The sequence below is a fragment of the Ischnura elegans genome, chromosome 5, assembly GCF_921293095.1.
Source record: "Ischnura elegans chromosome 5, ioIscEleg1.1, whole genome shotgun sequence".
Taxonomy (NCBI): domain Eukaryota; kingdom Metazoa; phylum Arthropoda; class Insecta; order Odonata; family Coenagrionidae; genus Ischnura; species Ischnura elegans.
The window spans coordinates 36,349,772-36,368,792 of NC_060250.1; the positions used below are offsets into that span (position 1 = coordinate 36,349,772).

At 37.1% G+C, this 19,021-nt stretch overlaps 1 protein-coding gene across 1 annotated transcript in view; it reads left to right on the forward strand.

Moving 5' to 3' along the window:
• LOC124158716 (scoloptoxin SSD14-like) overlaps positions 1-19,021 on the forward strand; it is a 147,059-nt gene that overhangs the window by 114,749 nt on the left and 13,289 nt on the right. The window contains exons 4-5 of the mRNA XM_046533965.1: positions 2,036-2,272; positions 13,817-14,037. Coding sequence (XP_046389921.1) covers positions 2,036-2,272; positions 13,817-14,037 — 458 coding nt within the window. The remainder of the gene's footprint in view (positions 1-2,035; positions 2,273-13,816; positions 14,038-19,021) is intronic.

Below are 19,021 nucleotides of genomic sequence, written 5' to 3' on the forward strand. Positions count from 1 at the left end.
CTTCATTCTTCCTGTGAACAATACGTAGCCAATACATGAAGGGACTTCGAAGTTTGGGAGAAAATAACGCTGATTAAATCTCAGTTACAGGCGCAAAAACTGCTGTCATGGATTTTGAGGGCTGTAAGGTATTTTCTCATAAACAATTTCTGTAGCATAAAAAGATTTCACGTATCGCCAAAGTTACGGAATTTGTTCTTACGAAAGGTTTATGGTTACTAATTCTTATTTTTAGCAATTTTACTGATTCTTTTACAACAAGATACAGAAAGGAAAATATTGCACATAAATTCTTTTGGAGTTTTACTCTTTAACATCGAGTAAACTCTGATGTGTTGTGAGTAATTGTCTTTAAATTAATTATGAAATGAGCATTTTTTAAATTTTGAATGATTGTTGGCAAAATCCTTGAACATAGATCATACTTCTATGACTGTCGGCAGTTATTTTTGGATCTGAAACTATTGCATTGTCTTCGATTGATGTTGATTGAGTAGTTGATAATTGTTGGTTTGATAAGAGTAGATTTTGAGTTGTTGGTCTGTTATTACATATGTACTATTATTTAAAATTGACGAAATTAATTTTCTTGGAAAATATTTTTAAATACATACCTTCTACAATTTTTAATGTGATATTCGGGGTCACTTAGATTTAAGGCTGTGTATATGTATAATGGCAAACGCAGTATTTATTTTCTGTTTGAATGGATGGTTGCTTGTAACATTCGAAAATATATTGGTCTTAATGTCTTTTTTTACCACGACAAGAAATTAGTATTATCATTTAAGACAACTTATTTTCATTTTGACACTAAAATAAGAGGTAAAATAAAATCCTTCGAGAAAATTTTATCGTGAACCTGAAACTAACGTATTTTCTGCATATTTATCGCGTTGCATTTCAGCTCTTCATTTAATCTTCACTAGCACATTTTACAGCTCACTTTAATTTTTCCTACTTCAATTCTCACAGCCGAAAGAGTAGATTTATTAGAATATAAAATCAATCCATGCACTCGAACCCAATGTTTCTTAGTTAGCCGCAGTCGGATGTTTTGGCACGACCAACACCCCCAGTTATACAGACCAGATAGCATCGCTTCTACATCACCATCGACTCTTTGCCTCAACTTAAATCTGGACTCGATCCTTGAGCACCATTATTTTCGGACAGCAATTGGTAGGGCTGTGCGTACTCATCGTATTAGGAAGAGAAGCGTCAAACCTAGACCCAAGGAGGGGAAATCGCTGATTCTGCCTCAGTAAAATATTTGGGTTTTTAAGGAGTACAGATTACTCCCAATATAATTTTGGCCTCCGAGGGTGTTGAAGATGTGATTTTCAAAAAGACTTACCACATTATATTTCATAAATAGGTATCCAATATCGATGTTACACCTTTAATTTGCATGTAAATGTTATCCATAGAGCTTTTTTTAAGAGGCCACCTCCAAACGGTAACTTTTCGCCCTTTGCCTGTGACGTCATTTCTCTCACTTTTGCTATGGCTCCACATGGTCAGCCACAAGGCGGTAGCAGTTTGAGAGAAATTACGTTTGAACAATCGCCCATAAAATATTTGCCGTTTTCGCGAGGACCTACTTCCAACAAACTTAATGCTTCAATATCGCCAGAGTTTCCGGATAAATAATTTTTAATGCCTTGTTTGCGGTAGATAGAGCCAATTAGTAAATGTTTAGATGGAGATTAGATCAAATATTTGGTAACCTTAGCCCTGATACCTCAAACAAGGCTCCCTTAATGCATGCTTGCTTTAGCGACGGCAGTTAAAATTTACGTATGACCTGAGAAATCTCCAGATGAGTTCACTCGGAAATTTTCGCTAACATGAGTCATCTTCACGATGGAATAATTTCCAAAAATAATGGAACTCCATTGTTAACCTTAATCACGCCTTGCCCCCTTTCCCTCCTTGGGATCTGTCCCTGGCGGAAAATTATTGTTTTTCTTGTAATTTTGAATTGTTTTCTTCTTGTACTCGTTAAGTAATGTCTCCTTCTCTTCGAACGCAGGTCGCCCCGGAAATGGTCGTCCCGAAAGTACGTCCTGCCGATCTTTTTCATCTTGTTGGCTTGCGTGCTGACCGCCGTGGCCATCTACCTAATCCAGTACTTCACATCGGACAGCTACACGCGGAGGCTGGTGCCGCCCAATCCCGAGGTCCCACTGCCTCCTTCGCCCTCCATCGAAAGGAGGTTCTCGAAGGCGGCAGTGTGCTCCGACGGAAGGCCCTGCTCTGATGTAGGCAGGTGAGTCAATCACGAGCGGTACGATGCGCCTTGCTTCCACCACAGACTAATTTTGAAGGCCAAAAACCGAAAAAATGTATAAATTCATACAGAAGGAATCTGCATTTCTTCAGGAGGTGGTAAGGGGGACAATTTTAAAGCATCTCTTTTAATGCATAAACATGGTGTCACAACTCCTTAATAACTAACTGAACTTTGGGAAAGCAAACATTTTGGATGCACTTTTCAGTCGTCATGAAAACGGTTTTTCTTTGGTGTCTTGCCTTTTTTGCATTTTATTTAATAGTCTAAATTTAAAAGGACGTTAAATAATTCAGGTTGGACCAAGACGCACCATTATTATCGCCTGAAACGATTAATTTCAAAATGGTTGAGATTGCGCAATCGTAATCGCAATTGTTGATACTCGCTCAAACTCTCTTTTATTTAAGCTCAAAAATTAATTGTTTCAGACATTTGGGTAGTTTCCTTCATCAAAGAAAACGAAAGGTATTGATTGCGATTCGTTACCCACCTCAAGTGTATTCATAATGTACAAATTATTTGGTTTTAGAAATCCCAGTTTAGACGAATGTTAATGGTCAATTTTAATCTCATTTGAAAAAGGCCTGATTGGCGCCCATGCGATGCCACTCCACGTGACGTCACAGGGACCTAGATGCTATACGAGTAGACAGGAGTTGCACATCGTCTGAGATTACCAATGCATGCGTGAGCCACAGAGCTCAGGGAAACATGTCTTAATAATCACCTATTAAAACTGCCTATGGTCGGAAAGTTTTCTTCGTTTGATAGGGTATTAATAATCCTTATTTCAGCTAAGCGCTACCAGCTAGCAGGGTAGTCTGCTACCCGCTAACAGCCTACATCGTAGCGGCGCTCATAACCTCGCACCAAGGTGACCTCACACAGCGGATGCCGGAACCGGAATGACGTCACACGGGGTTTTCCCAGCATTCATACTTAGCCGTCGCGTTTTCGCGCGCTTGAAATTTTCACTTTTCATTTAATCGCGAAAAATAGATATCGTCATTAAAAATCTAAAAGCGTGAAATACGTATTTCAGGAGTAATAATCTTTCGATTTAGTCAATAGAAAAAAATAGGAAACCACCCTATTATGATCGCACATTTTCGTCCAGCCTTAATTATTTAATGTCCTTAAACATACAGTATGTTGAATAAAATGTCAAAAAGACTAGATGCTCAAGAAAAACCGTTTCATGATAACTGGAAAGTGATTCCAAAAAAAATGTTTGCGTTACCATAGCTCAGTAACTAAGGAGTTGCGATCCCATGTTTATGGACAAAAAATGCTTACTACCACCTCCTGAAATTTTAGTTTTAAGGTTTTCGCAGCGATTAGATGCACTATTATAATCCATTTTCGGGTGTACGTCTGCGTGCTTAATATTTGTCTCAACGTTTCATTCCACTTACTGGGAACGTCGTCAGGAGAATGAAAATATAAACATCTATCGTACCGTTGGAAAAACTGGGCCATTGTTGTCAAGGTATTTAAAAAAGTAAATAAAAATAAAATAAAAGCCAACTTCTTTAAAACATTGATGCTATTCCCCCATTACAAATGGAAGGTATATATGAGATTCCGTGTTCATGTGGGTCTAGTTACATCGGACAGACCAAACGGAAGATAGTGACAAGGCTGAAAGATCATGAAAGGGCGCTGAAGGCAAGGCAATGGGAAACTTCAACTGTCGCCGATCATTTTATGTCGGGGCCAGGACACAAGATCCTCCTGGATGAGGCCAAAGCCATTGCAAGAAAATCTGCATATTATCCACGGCTTATTAGAGAGGCGATAGAAATTTCTAAACGACCTATGAATTTTAACAGGGATGATGGATATAATTTAAGTCATGTGTGGAAGAGATATATTTCGAAAATTTAATAACAATATTCCACTTTTCATCTTCCTTTTTCATAGTAGATGTTTTAAAGAAGTTGGCTTTTATTTTATTTTTATTTACTTTTTGAAATACCTTGACAACAATGGACAAGTTTTTCCAACGGTACGATAGATGTTTATATTTTCATTCTCCTGACGACGTTCCCAGTAAGTGGAATGAAACGTTGAGACAAATATTAAGCACGCAGACGTACACCCGAAAATGGATTATAATAGTGCACGTCCTGAAATGTTACAGATTCCTCCAGAGACATCCTGTATATTACAGTCACCAAAGGGAGCGTCGCGTCGTGGCCTACTGGATAAAAGCGCACAGTATCTGGTCGTAGGATAAGTTTGTCATAATCCCTTGAATCGTTCGGACACGCCAATCAAGAATTTTCCAACCGCAAATTGGCACTGGGGAAGGAGCTGGCTCCCACATCCTAATATTAATATGCTTCTTCTAACCTCTCTTTTCCAAATCAACCCTCGGGTTAATACAATGAGTGATTGCAGTCACCAAAGATACATTTTAAAGCCTTGTTTGCGGTGGATTGAGCCGATTAGTGAACGTTCAGACGGAGATGAGATCAAATATTTGGTAACCTGAGTCCTGATGCCTCAAACATGCAAGCTTTAGCGACGATATTTTAAATTTAAGAGTGGCCTCAGAAATCTTCTAAGGAGGAAAGAAAAAATATCAACGTTTTATCTCCATATGATCAAATTTTTAGATGGAGATGAGATCAAATATTTGATAATCTCAGTCCTGATACTTCACGCAAGGCTCCCTTCATGCATGCTGGCTTTAGCGACGACAGTTACAAGTTAAGAGTGTTCTGAGAAATCTTCTTAGAAGGCAAGAGAAAATATCAACTTCAGTAATTAGCAGTAGAGTATAATGACGCATATTGTAACTCCCAAAGTCTTATCATAGTTTGTCCTCTGTCTCTCCATTTACCACAAACACGTTACCCTAACGCTTTACCTTTAACATCTTAACCCCAAACCACTTGCTGCCGAAATCCCATGTTTCTTCCTATTCACATTCCCCAAAGTCCAGCAGTTACCCTCCTTTGTGTATTCTCAATCTGCAAGCGAATCACTCACTCAATTTTCATTCTTCCCGCTGCCAACCTCAAAAGCGTCGCAAAGTGGTCTGCGGAGCGCTTTTTTCGGACGAAAGCCAAAACTTTCAACAAATAAATTATCAGAAAGTCACTAAAAAAGGATTTAAGTACATGATCTAATAGAAACAAAGGCGAAGTTATATGAAGCAATGTGTTGAAAAATTAGATGGAACGGAAATTTTTTTCCTAAGCGATGATTGCGTGGGTTCGTCAAAAAAATCGTGGGTCGGAATAAAACGATGATAGGACATTTTCAAAATGGCCTTTACTCGATAACTAAATTACTTCAAAAAAGGGAGTGATTATTTCACACAATGATGCACATCGAGACAATAATAAAATTGAACACTACACTAAATGTTGCAAATTAGGGATTTATTTTGTTTAGCCTTCGTGGAAACATGTCAAATTTTCAAAATTGGGCCCAGATAATATCAATATTCTGAAAATTTTGTGGTCGTCAACTCAAATTTGGCACGGAATGTATATCCCGGTAATGGTCCTGCGAAAATCTTGTTTGAATAACATTTGCTTTAAATTTCCACCTTAGGGGCATAGGTATGACCTCCGCCTTCATAAAATTGGGTAATCAGTGCTCAAAATATTTTAGTTAAGCGTATGCGATTATCATCAAACACCGTTCTATTTATTTTTGGTATTCGGGCTTTTGTTTAAATTTATTGATGCCGTCAACTCTAGCTATTAATTATTTCTGTGATTTCGTGAAATTGGTATTGATTGCTATGACTATAGAAACTAAACAACTTAATAATAGCATAGCAACAGATGAAAAATAGTTTTTTTGTAATTATCATCTGAATAAATCAGTTTAAATCTATTGTACATCTGTTGGTAAGTAGAAAGTGTACTACTCTCACGTAAGTTGTTCACCGATGGTAGTATAAAGATAAGCTATGTAAGAATATAATAGCTGTTCGCACATTTTTGTTTAGAGATAAAATCTATAATTCCAATTTGTGCTTTCCTCTATGTCCTCAAACAACGGGTAATCGCATCACGCGGCGTTCGCTGGTCTCCCCCTACTTCCCTCTCCCCACTTGCGTCAAAAGGGAAAGTCGAACCTTCTGCGCAGCTGTCCTCGAGAATACTAAAATCGCTGCAGTTCCGCATCGAGCTTATTCGTTGAGTGGAAACGAAAAGGTCTGGAGGTGCCGAGAAATATTTGTCTACTGTCGAACTACCCCTGTGTTTTGTTTATACCTGCTAGTGTTTAACGTCACCATGTCGGAAAGTCATTTTGACGAGTATGAGCACTACAATTTCGAATACGACAAGCACATTTACTCTGGCCACAGTGGGAAGCAGAGAACGAAGAAGGAAGCAAGTGAACACACCAACCATTTCGATCCTAGTGGACACTCAAGGAAGATCGTTACCAAACTCCAGAACACTGAGCAAAATAAGAAATCTGAGGCAACGAAAGTCAAGAGTTAAAAGTGTCAACGGCGACGACCTTGAGGATCTGTGATTTGGACTGTGTGGAGTAGCCATTATTGTTTAGTGGCGTTTGCAGTTTTTACTACGACTTATTGGTTAATGAGTGTTGGTTAAGAATGAAAGACATGCTCAATTGGTGATTAGATAGTAATTTGTGTTACTTACAATTAGCTGACGCCTAATGCGAGAATATTGAAGAAATTAATGAGTTTCGCCAAGGCTTCAGAATATCATTGCTTGTTGCATTGAGTTACTTATTCTTGAAATATTTGTATTTTATTCACTGTCCCTTAAGAATGGTGTATTTTCAGGTTAAATTTTGGCTTTAAAATTTTTATTGAAGTTAAGGAACTGTTAAATGTTCTAAATTTTCAGACAAATGTGGAGATAAATTACTGTAATAAAATGTTTAAAAAAACAAGTCATGTTGTGATGCTTCATGTAGAAGTTAAACATCAAGTTCTTCTAAAGAATGCTGAAAGCAGTGCCCTGCAGCGTTTCATCGATCCTTGCAAGTGAACCTGCCAACTATGTACGAGAGAAGACGGATCGTGGAGTTGGAATATTCGTTCACCCAGTAATAATCAAAAAGAATGAATCATTCTAGAGCAAAATCGGTAGGAAGGGTATAACCTTGAAGATAATCGAAGAGACGTAAGTTTACTTCTCAGCAATGAGTGATGCTGATAAGATTATTCTTTAGTTTTCGATGGGTACAAACATACTAGTAATGTAGACTCAATGCGTACGAATGCATAAATTGTTCATAGGAACGAATTGTTATGTCGTCTGTGACAGTTGGAAAACATTAGGTTTACGATTCCATTCGGTGATTGCTTTTAAAATTATCTCGATGATGGATGCACGTACTTTGAAAGCAATAATTTGCAATTATGATAGACGATACTTACAGATTTCATGTTCTGCCCACTTGTCCATTTACCATTCTCGTGCCTGTTTATACTTTTTTTGGAGTGGTATTTCCTCTGCAAATGGCCCTCAATGACGAATAGGAATTAATTTCACGTTCGAATGGCAGGAACGCAGGGTAAGAAGTCAGAAAACAGACTACGGCGTCTATCATTCGAAATGATCAAATCCGTGAGTTCAACATGCAGTGCCATTTGAATTTCTCTAGTAACGAGGTAATGACATAGCCGAAGGAGTAACGGCTCTCGACCATCCTCGAAACCCAGGGCTAACTGTCACACTGGTGATTCAATACAATTTGTCTGCCGTAGAGAGCTCTTATTTTATTTTTGTTACTAATTAATCGGGATTTGGTTTTCAATTTATTAGAAGAAATTCGCTGGTTAATCATTACTCCATGACCTAATGTTTAATAATTAACATGGTAAAAATGTTAATTAATCCACCAACAAGATCCCTAGGGTAATTGAAATAACTTAATTTTATTCCTTGATTAGTAAATTTCTCCTGTAGTGACCTCAAATATTTGTATACATAGTCTATCTTCATATCTAGCAATGGAGACTTCTGCAGCTTATAAGTGGATATACCATTTAATTCTCTGAGTAAATATATGCCATGCCATTGTTCCTGGAATATTCCTCCTCACTTCCTCGAGACACCTTTGACCTTCATTTTCTTGAGTAATCTTGGGCCCGAAGATGACTTCAGGGATGGAGATAAAAATACTGCCTGATCAACAGCATTGTAACAGTAGTGCCTGCTATTCTACACTTAATAGAATACATTTGAAAAACTACCTACCCATAAGAAAGTTAGCATATTTAGTTAAGAGTTAATTAATGCCTCAACTTCCCCCACAGGAGTGATAATCATTCGGATAACCTTAATTTAGGGTGAAAATGTCCAAAGACCGGCCATCAAAATGCCAAATAAAGTTGGATTTTCCTTCTAACTTTAATTGGCATAAGGAATTCCTGTCTTAAGACATATTCACTAAAGGTAATCAGTTTTTGAACCAAGGGATTGCCAAGGATCAAAATTAGAGGGGGGCAAGCCGATGTTCAAGTTGATACTTAGAAAAAGTTATGGCAACCAAAATTTCAAGAAAATTATGGCAGCGCATTATTAGTTTTTAAAATTATTTGCTTGGAAAAATGATTTCATTTCATGTCATATACTAATATTACTTTTCTTGGTTTTGAAGAAAATTTTTTCAGAACTTTTGTTTTAAACAAAATTTACTATTGCATCTGGGGGTAGGCATCTACTCTTGCAATATTTCAGAATTTATGCATTGAGAGTTTTACTATTTTTGCACTTCACAATTTTTACATGAATATATCAATATAAAGGAAGTAAAAGCTGTCAATAAGTCGCCCAGTGGAAGTTGTCACAAAACCAACATGTTCTAAGTATCCTCTTGAATTTTTTCTTAAATTATCCATTTTCGTAGTCCAAAAAATGGGCGAAGGGTTGAATGTTATTATACAGCTCTTCTTGTTGTGGCTTCTTCTCCTTGTACTTTATATTGTGGTATGAGATGACGATATGATGAATAATATTCCTCCTTGATTGATTAGATAATTAGTATTATTATTACTTCTCCTCTTCTATTCTTGACCTTGTTTAATAACTTTTTATGATATTTCTTGGCTATAACTTGGTTCACATTGACCTATACTCCAAGAAATATCATAAAAAGTTATTAAACAAGGTCAAGAATAGAAGAGGAAAAGTAATAATAAAACCAACATGGTGGGATGTATCGAACTGCTGGCAGTAAATGGATTGAACAGAATTTCAGAATGGTGCCTGCTGGTTCCTCCATGAACTATGCATTATTGAAAGCTGCCACAGAGTAATGAGTTGTAATTGATATCTAACCAGCATTGAGAATTTTTGGCCTTATTACAGTATGTAGGTATTTATAGTGCACATCCACATTACTTGGCTTCTTGATTTGTTTCCATGAACCAATTAACTATGTCCCAACCAATTAATATGAGATTCTTGAATATTTCTTTACCCGCCTAACTTTCAAGCTGAAATAAAGATCACAATTCAAAAAGTTGGGTGAAGTTGGTTGGTAATATTTTTTAAAATTACAATTGATCTAATGCATATCAATACCTAACTGCAAAGCTGCACGCACAACTTTGGCGGTTGACCAACATTTCATGGTAAGCAATTACTAATACCACTTCCAAAGCTGAATGTTAAGCAACACAGAAAATAAGTTCACTTGTTAGCACTAAATTCCAGAGAATGGCCCTATATTTTTTGGAGAGTGGACCACTGGAGGTAATATGCATTTATACCCCCAGCTCTTTGAAAATGTCTGATGCCAGAGACCATACAATTGTTACAATAGAAAGGTTAAACGATGGTAAATATGAAACGTACTTTGGGGCCCAGGGGTATGAAGAGGAGTGTAAGGCACAGGAAAAAAATAAAAAAGGCATGATTGAACACGAGTATCAAATAATTTAATAACAAAAGAAATGGTCGATTTACAAAAAAAATCACCTTTCTGACCCGTGGTAGCCAGGAAACCAACTAAAAGGCGAGGTTGGAAACAGGGATGGAGGATTGTTACCTTGGCTGTAGGAGGTAGCAGTGGCCGAAAAAGGTGCCTTTGGTCGCCTCCCAGGAGCAGCTCTTCTCACGCCCAAACACTCGACAAGGGCTTTAGCAAAACAATGTACACCGCTCGCGGACAAACATTCCCTTATATATGTTTGGGCCCATTTACCACCAACAATTTTATGCCCCTATACTCAATGGAGGCTATTTACTTTGGTGGAGGATTTCACCACCTGCCAAGCTGTTCCACTGATAGCGTAGAGTAAGACACGGCTTATCATATGTGTGGGCCCATTTGCCACCACCAATGTTAGGCCCCTACTGACCGGAGGCCATTTTCTTTGGCAGAGGATTTTGCCACCAACCAAGCTGCTCCACCGATAGCGTAGAGCGAGGCACGGCTTAAATATTCAAGCTGAAAATATTGCAATAATCTTGCTCTTTCCCAGAAAATAATCTTCATAAAATTTTCATCTACCATGTAAGAAAATGAAAGCCCAAACTAATGTAATGACTTCCAGCCCGCTGCCCATTACCATGGCTAACAATTCGATACCTCCACTGCAAAAATGCTCAACAATCGCCCACCAAATCAAATCCGCTCATCTACTAGCCCAACAATACGAATCTGCTCAGCTGGCAGTGTCCAGAGCATAAACGCTCACCTCCAAGCTTGGAGAATAGGAGATGAGCATTTATGCTCACGACACTGCCAGCTGAGCGGATTCGTATTGTTGGGCTAGTAGATGAGCGGATTTGATTCGGTGGGCGATTGCGGAGGGATTTTGCAGTGGAGGTATCGAATTAGCCTTGATAATAGGTAATGAGTAGAAACCTAATGCCAGTTTTCAAAATCTTGCCCAGTGTGGAAGAGAGGTTAAAAATGAAAATTTCTTCCCACAAAATAATTTTTGTTTCTGCTAGGTAATTGTTGATGTATATGTTACAACTTTGTTCATCATCCAAGTTGCCCAAGGCACAGTTCACAAAATGCTGCGTTGGCATTCTAAAATTATCTTATTTTGCCAAAAAATTCCTTTCAATATTTTTTCACTTCAGTCTTATCATTGAAAAAAATTATATATTTTGGGCTTCCGTTAACACACTGTCAGTTTACTATGAATCGGGAACATTAGGAAAATTTGGGGAGAGGAAATGTTTTTGAAATTTCAAACTTAACTGAATCATTTGGATAAAGACGTGATTATCATTTGTAAAAGGTTTCTAAATATCATTTTAATAGTTCATTGCAGAAGTGTATCAAATATCAAACATACACAATGGCATATTTGCACTCAATTGGAAAATGTGTTAGCTACACTGCTTCTATTCTCCCTGAGTTGGAATATGCAATATGAATTTCTTTCTTCATCCTTCACTGTCAGGTATATTCCCAGCTCCTACGTGCACTCGATCAAGAAGTGTCATTTCTTCAGAAGAAATATTTTGTTCAAAAGTATTTTCACAATGAGTTAATTCCCTTCCCCTCACACGCTTCTGACCTCTGACTTTGGCCGCTCTTCTATGAGCAATAGGGCCACAATTCACAGCTATATTTACAGCTACAGTTTAAAGGGCTACAATTTTTCGGTAAAAAATTCCTGACACCTAACTGTGCAGAGTGGCAGCAAGACGACAGGAAAGTGACCACAGGGGAGGTTGTTCGTCGGGGAAGGCAAAGATCCCCCTTATGCCTCTCAGACAACGGAAGGAGAATGGACTCTTTCAACCACAGCCATTTCCACCTGTAATTCTTCGAAATCTGGGGTGAAAATGGGCATCTGGACAGGTGCCAACTACTTTTAGCTGAGCTCTAAATGATTTAACAGCATAATGACAGGTAACATTTCATAGGAAATGGTTCAAGTATGCCAATTTAAAGAAGAAGCTTAAAGTGTTGACACTGGAATTTTAGTAATACTACAACATACCCTTAAAAACCTGTTAAAGACAGAATTTGATGATATTCAGGTTTTAAGTAAACCAGGACTACGTGCTGTGAGCAAAATTAGGACTGCTTGTGGCATCATATGCTCAGCAGTCCATAACACCTTGTCTGGTTGTGTCCACAAATATCCATAAGGAGGAACGATGCTTCGGTAGCTTAACTGGTTAAAGCACTCAACCAAAAATCGGGGGATCTAGGCTTGAATCCTGGTCAAGGTGAACGATTTGTTCTCTGTGGATATTTTGCGCAATCAATATTTAGACCAAAGAATCTCAAGGAAAGATCCACAAAAAACGTCTCCCTCCCAAAATAGTGTCTAGGACATCATGAAAGAGCCATTTCATTTGGGTGCAAACATTTTATCATGAGATATTGCAGTGCATTGCTACAAAAATCACCAATGATCGATCACTTCGTATAAATGGCGTAATGACTCCTTAAGTTGAACTGGTTTTTGAATGCTACGTCAGAAGTCTTAATTTCAATATTTCAGAAGTCATGGACACAATATGATTGGGTAATTCTGTCATTACAGTTCAGATGGCAGCAGTTTGAATGATTATAATCAAGATTAGCAATCATAATTGCTAAAGTTTTTCAAAAGGACTTCATGAACAGGCTCGCAGAGACACAATAGATATACATGCCATAGATGTATAGAGCCAAATGGCTCTAAATACAATTTTACTCCCTTTTCACCTCTAAAATTCATAGTAAAACATTATGGGAGCATTGTAAACCTCATTTAGATCACCTTTAGTGATGTCGGTATCGTCCCATTAAAATATTTATATACACGAGTAGTGTTACCTTTTAGCTCATTGATTTAGAGATATATTTTAATAAAGCATGATGAGAATAACCTAAAAACCACCATTGTGTTTCATCAAAAAGAATGGGTAACAACTGTGCACCCACTTCGGGGCCAACCAGGCCCACCCCAAAACATCCTGTACCAAGGTGGCCCACGCCGAGATGGCCTTGTGCCAAGGTCTTCTTGGCGTGTCAAGGCAGCGTACCAAAATGGCTGCACCCACAAGGCCGCACCAAGAAGATCCATTTCCCCAAAATGTGCCCCCTCACCATAAAAAAATTTCCTGACTCTACACAAGAAAACACTTAAGTGAAAAACAGTAAATAATGGTTGTAGAACACAAAACAAATTCAGTAACATAGAAAAGAAACCGAAAGGGAATTTACAGTCAACATAGTTGCTTGTTTTGGTGACTGCAACTCAGGAATTATAAAATAACTTAGGCATGTTTTAATGGATTAAATTATACATTAAGACAATAGTTTTACAGGAAGAATGCTGCATAGAAATTCCCAAACAGAATTAATTGGTTGCTTACTTTGGTGACTGTAATTGTGGAATCTTAATTAAACAAGAAGCATTCAATATAGAGTACCGTCCAATGAATTTTCATAAAAACAAATCAAAATTTTCATATTGAAAAAATAAGTTTTAGGCAGTCTGCATGAAATTTGGCTAATTCCACTATTTTTAATCAAGGCATGAGTGGCTTATATACTCCTTCTGAAGTTACTTACCATCCCAAATGGCTAATTTTTTGTACTTAGGGAAATCCTGGCAAAAAATGGCTCTGCAGTTGATGCTGCAGTGGCAGCAATGGTGTGCAATGGAGTGGTCAACTGTCAAAGCATGGGTCTTGGAGGTGGGTTCTTCATGATTTTACACATTCGAGCTCAAATGAGGTCATACACACTTGATGCAAGAGAAACAGCACCAGCAGCAGCCAATACTAAGTTATTCAAAGGAAATTCTGATAAGTCAAAGAAAGGTAAGGAAACAAATATGTTAGAAATATCACGTAGCAAATATTTTTCTGTAATGTTTTCAAAATATAAATATAAACCCTCGCATGGCACCGCATGTTCACAGCATACTTTTTTACTTTTATAATTAGACTAACCCATAAAAAAGAGGTATTCACAAACATATGATGTAAGATCCAGGTACAAATATTTTATGGACCACTAGCCTTAAGGCTGTATACTCTAGGTGTACAAAAAGAACTCCCATCAACAAACTTCCACTCAATCAGATGGAAAATTTTGATGCATGTATAACCAATGCATTCACTACCCTGCAAAGGAGAGTTGAAAATTCACATTTTTTGGCAATGTCAAATACTTTCATTCACAAAAACGTTGGATTTTGGATTAGGAACCAAGAGTTTGGCACCATGAAACTGAAAACAAACCCAATACCAAACTTTACATAAGGTCAGAATAAATGAGTTCTTCAGAAAAAATGAAAACTTCCACCTATCCATTACATATTGTATAGGCCATGAAATATTTTCTGAGGATAACTGAATTCAGTTGGCATTATATATGGCTTCATTTCCTGTTGAAACGCAAGTATATTCGCTGATGGAGAATTTCAGAAATAACAAGTTCATTTCTAAGACAAGACTCATTGAGTGAGAATAAGGAACTTGAAAGTTTAATAAAGAAGATAGTATGTATCGGAATTAAATAAAGTGAAATCGATATAGATTAGACTTCGAACTTACACTGTAACTTGTTTAATCCACCCAAAATACCGTATTTCTCCGAATATAGTCCCCCCCCCCCCTAATTTTGAGGCTTCAGTTTCGGGAAAAGTTAAAAAAAATGTGTTTGAATATAGTCCCCCCCTTCACTTTTACCACAGGCATTTTTGGAAAAAAGGGGGGACTATATTCAGACATATACAGTATTCATAGAAAACAACCATATTGATAGGCAGCATTAAACACATTTCTACCAGAGGAAATAAAAACCATATCTAGAATTTTTTTGTCCGAATTTTATAAGCAATGAAGGCCTTTCAAAAAAGTTCAATTTTTTACACCATTGCATGTATCACAGAACATAAAATTAAGCATTCACACAACATAATCTCCCACAAATGACTGAATCTGCCTTTATAATAGGAGCAATCACAGACCTGCAACCAGGCAAAAAAGCCAGGCACCGTAAGCCCAGATACAGGCGAGAGCAACAGAATAATAAAGCAACAGCCACTACTTTTTGTCACTGTACAAGAATGTTGCAGAGCCAACTGCTCAATAGTAAGAAGGCATTCGCCTAACAGAGTCTTTGCTGGAGAGCATTTTAAGCCAAATGGACCCAATATAAAGCCATCAAATTTGCAAGTCAATAAATTACAGTAAGCCTTCAACTTGTCACTATGCAGATCAGTATTTACCATTTTTTCAAGCTTTTTACAAACCCCCAGGCTCCACAAACCATTACCCAATATCCCTATACTGAAACTCTGACACTGGGAATATTGGGACAGAATTTTCACAAGATATACATAGCTATATCACAATACATGCATGTAGGTTCAAACCCTGCCTTCTGTGCTCCCCAGTGGTACTCTATCATGATTTCTCCCTGTATTACAGCATTGTCCCAAGGAAGCTGTTGAAGGGATGTGGGTAAGAAAATATGTCAAAGACTTTGAAAGAGACAATGCAGGGTAAACAGGAAAGGGGGAGGAGGAGAGCAGGATTTTTGGATAAAATTACAAAAAGCAGGTGGTACAAATGTACAACATAATCAAGAAAGATATAACTAACGTTATTTGTATACTAAGATTCATTATACTGTAAAAAAAAACTGAAAAACTTAAGCTCTGATGAAGTAATAATACTATTTTGAAATTTAGGCAATAAGGAATACAAACATTTACTTCTAGACCTTAATTCCTGAGGAAATAGAACAGAATTATTGGATCGGGGTAGAGGTAGGTGCGGCAGGGACTGAAAACAAGTACACGCACAGTGGTGCCACCACCAATTCATCCCAAAATTAGGTAAAATAGATAATCTCCCAGCATATACTCAGCACAAAAAATTAGTAAATACTCAATATTCAATCTTAGTCATGTACTTCTTAATTCTTGGAACTCAATGTTTCATTGTTAGTGACTAATTCAAGCCATAGAGACCATCAGATTGGATGTCGGCAAGTGCTAATCGCAGCAAAACACCCGGACACCACCACCACCATAAAATTTTTACAGTTTGTACATAAGTCTAAATTGGTGCTCTTAAGTAAGGAAATTTAATACATACTGTGAAACGGTCTGCATATTGAATCTACCTGAACTAGCAAACAATTTTTAATGGTAATAATATCATTAAATATGAGTGTGACACAAAATAGTGAGAGTAAAACTTCAATAGGCATTGCATTATTAACAGAAATACCCATAAAAAGTAAGAATAACAATAAACATGATAACTGCCTGAATTCATTTTACGTCACAAGCTTTCCTATGGAAATACAGTGATCCCAATGCATAACAATACGGAACTTAACCAAACAATAGGCACCATGTCCTAAATCATGCATGTCAAATCCCAAACCTTGGACTTAACACACAAAAAAAATCTAATGCAGCAAATAAGTGTAATTAGCACCAAAAAAATATTTGTTACATATTTCCACATTTAAAAAATTGTGAGCATTAAAATCTGCTATTATACCTGTGATGTAAAAGGTGCAGAAAAAATATATTAGATATATAGTTTCCATGCTCCTGACTCATAAAAAGTAATATTGTCAAAAATTAATTCTCACGTGTAACCGACCCCAGTAGGTCGGTCCAACATCATTTTCATGTCAGCAATGTCGGCCAAGATGTCAGACCGAAGTAGGGCTAACATCGGTTCACAGCATACTACAGCCAAATTATGCCGACGATCGATTTTCGATTGATTCGATTTTTGAATCACTTAAGACACTTGGGGGAAAAAAGTATCCCAACAAAATTTGTGCAGCCACTATTGCTCAGTAGAAAAATGGGTATAGGTTGTTGCAACTCCTTGGTAAATGAGAGAAATTCAAACAAGGCAAGCCATTTCCATTTTTTCATCATCAAAATATGTGACGGATAAGCAGGTGTCCCTATACCTAAGTATCTTGCGACAGCCCAGACTCTGCGGGAGGGTGGTGCATAAGATGGCATCATGTACATGTTGAAAGTATTCCTTTGAGTATCCTACTTCACATGTCTTAATAAAACAATGACACTAAACTGATTTCCCTTTCAAATTACTCTAAGGAAGACCACAGAAAGCTTCCTTAAGAGAGAAAAATACAGCCGACTAGAAGATTTGATGGTTTAGGCATTTGAATACAGTTGAGTGTGAAAGAATATTTGTTTCACGAAGAGGACTGACAAGCTAATGCTCAGAACACTCCTTTACCAGCACTGAGAAGGATATCAGTCCTTTCTTTGCGAAATAGTTGGCACCAGGGAAAAGAGAAAAAGTAGCAAAATAGTTGAGGCACAATAAACAGTAGCTGAAATAAAATGGAAAAGGAATTCAAATAGAAGAAGCTTGCACCTACTACTGGTAGAAATTGGTGAGCAAAGAATAACTATAATAATAAACTTAGAAATAAAAGAAAATTGGAGGAGGGAGGCTACTATCAGAGCAAAAACTTATGTATTTTTTGACTTTGGGTGCTAAAAAGCAAATAATGCAAAGGGACACAGAAAAACTAATTCCATGAATACTTTTCCTGCTCAATTCTTTGTTGTTTTTAACTAAAATATTACTTCACAGCCACATTCGTAGAGCATGTGCCATGGTTGTAACCAAATAAGAATCTTCTTTTCAGAGTGTTTGAGCATAGCACTAAAGTAATCCATAATTTGGAAAAAAATAATGTAATTGCAACCTAAATTTTGAGATAAATAAATGCACACACATGCAATAAATGATTTAAGCTTCAATGACCTTTTTGATGCATACAAAGAGGCATAATCAATTTTGTAAAATGCAGGAAAAACATAATTAAGACATCGTCAAGATTTGCTCTTGGTGTCTTTGTAACCCATACGAGAGTCAATTACTGTTGGGGTAGGTGGACAGGTGATATCCCTTCCTCTCAATCTGTGACAAACCGTCAGAAAGGAAACCAATCCTTTAGCAGGGCAAAAGTGGTACCACAAATTTTGTTGGAATATTTTTTCCCCCAGATTACAAATCTATAAAACGTCTGATTGAAGATGATTTAAATTTATCAAAATATTTCAGATTTAAATATTTTTTCCTATTCATCAAATGAGTCTAAAAATAATTTGCACTTCCTTCATTAATAACTGGAAATAATGAAATATTGATGACTCTCAAAAATAAGGAAGCAAGATGTAATTGTAGCTCAAAAATTTACCTAAGGCTTAAAGAAACCTACAGTCTCTACCCAAACCACCACCAAATTTAGGTTATATGTACATATTGTAAAATTCATGAACATCATGAATATAATGGTCTCTTGTGAGTATATGAGGTCATTTATCACACATTATGAAGAATAAATCATTTACAAGATCATATTTCCCCAGAATATTGTTACCTAGGCAAATAATTACTGCTTGGTTGCATTCTGACATAATTTGCAAAATTTTTGCCACAGCACCTCCCTAAAACATTGTCATTGCTATTTGGGTTTAGCTTTACTATTTTGCCCATCAGTTAGGGTACTTACTGTTTGGAAAAAGGCTGTGAATTGAAATCTATTTTTATGCATTTCATCTGCAACACGCAAGTTAGCAGTTCACCATAATTATCTTTCTTGATGGGACTTAATATTATAGCCAGAAAATCGCAAATAAAACTTCGACTTTGCCATAGTTTAATGCCACTAGTGACACTGCACTTAATCTGAAACTTTGATGCATGTGTAGTCTATTATCTGGTCCCCATTAGGGCATGCCACACAGCAAAACATCAGCTGAACAGTATATTGCTGCCATAC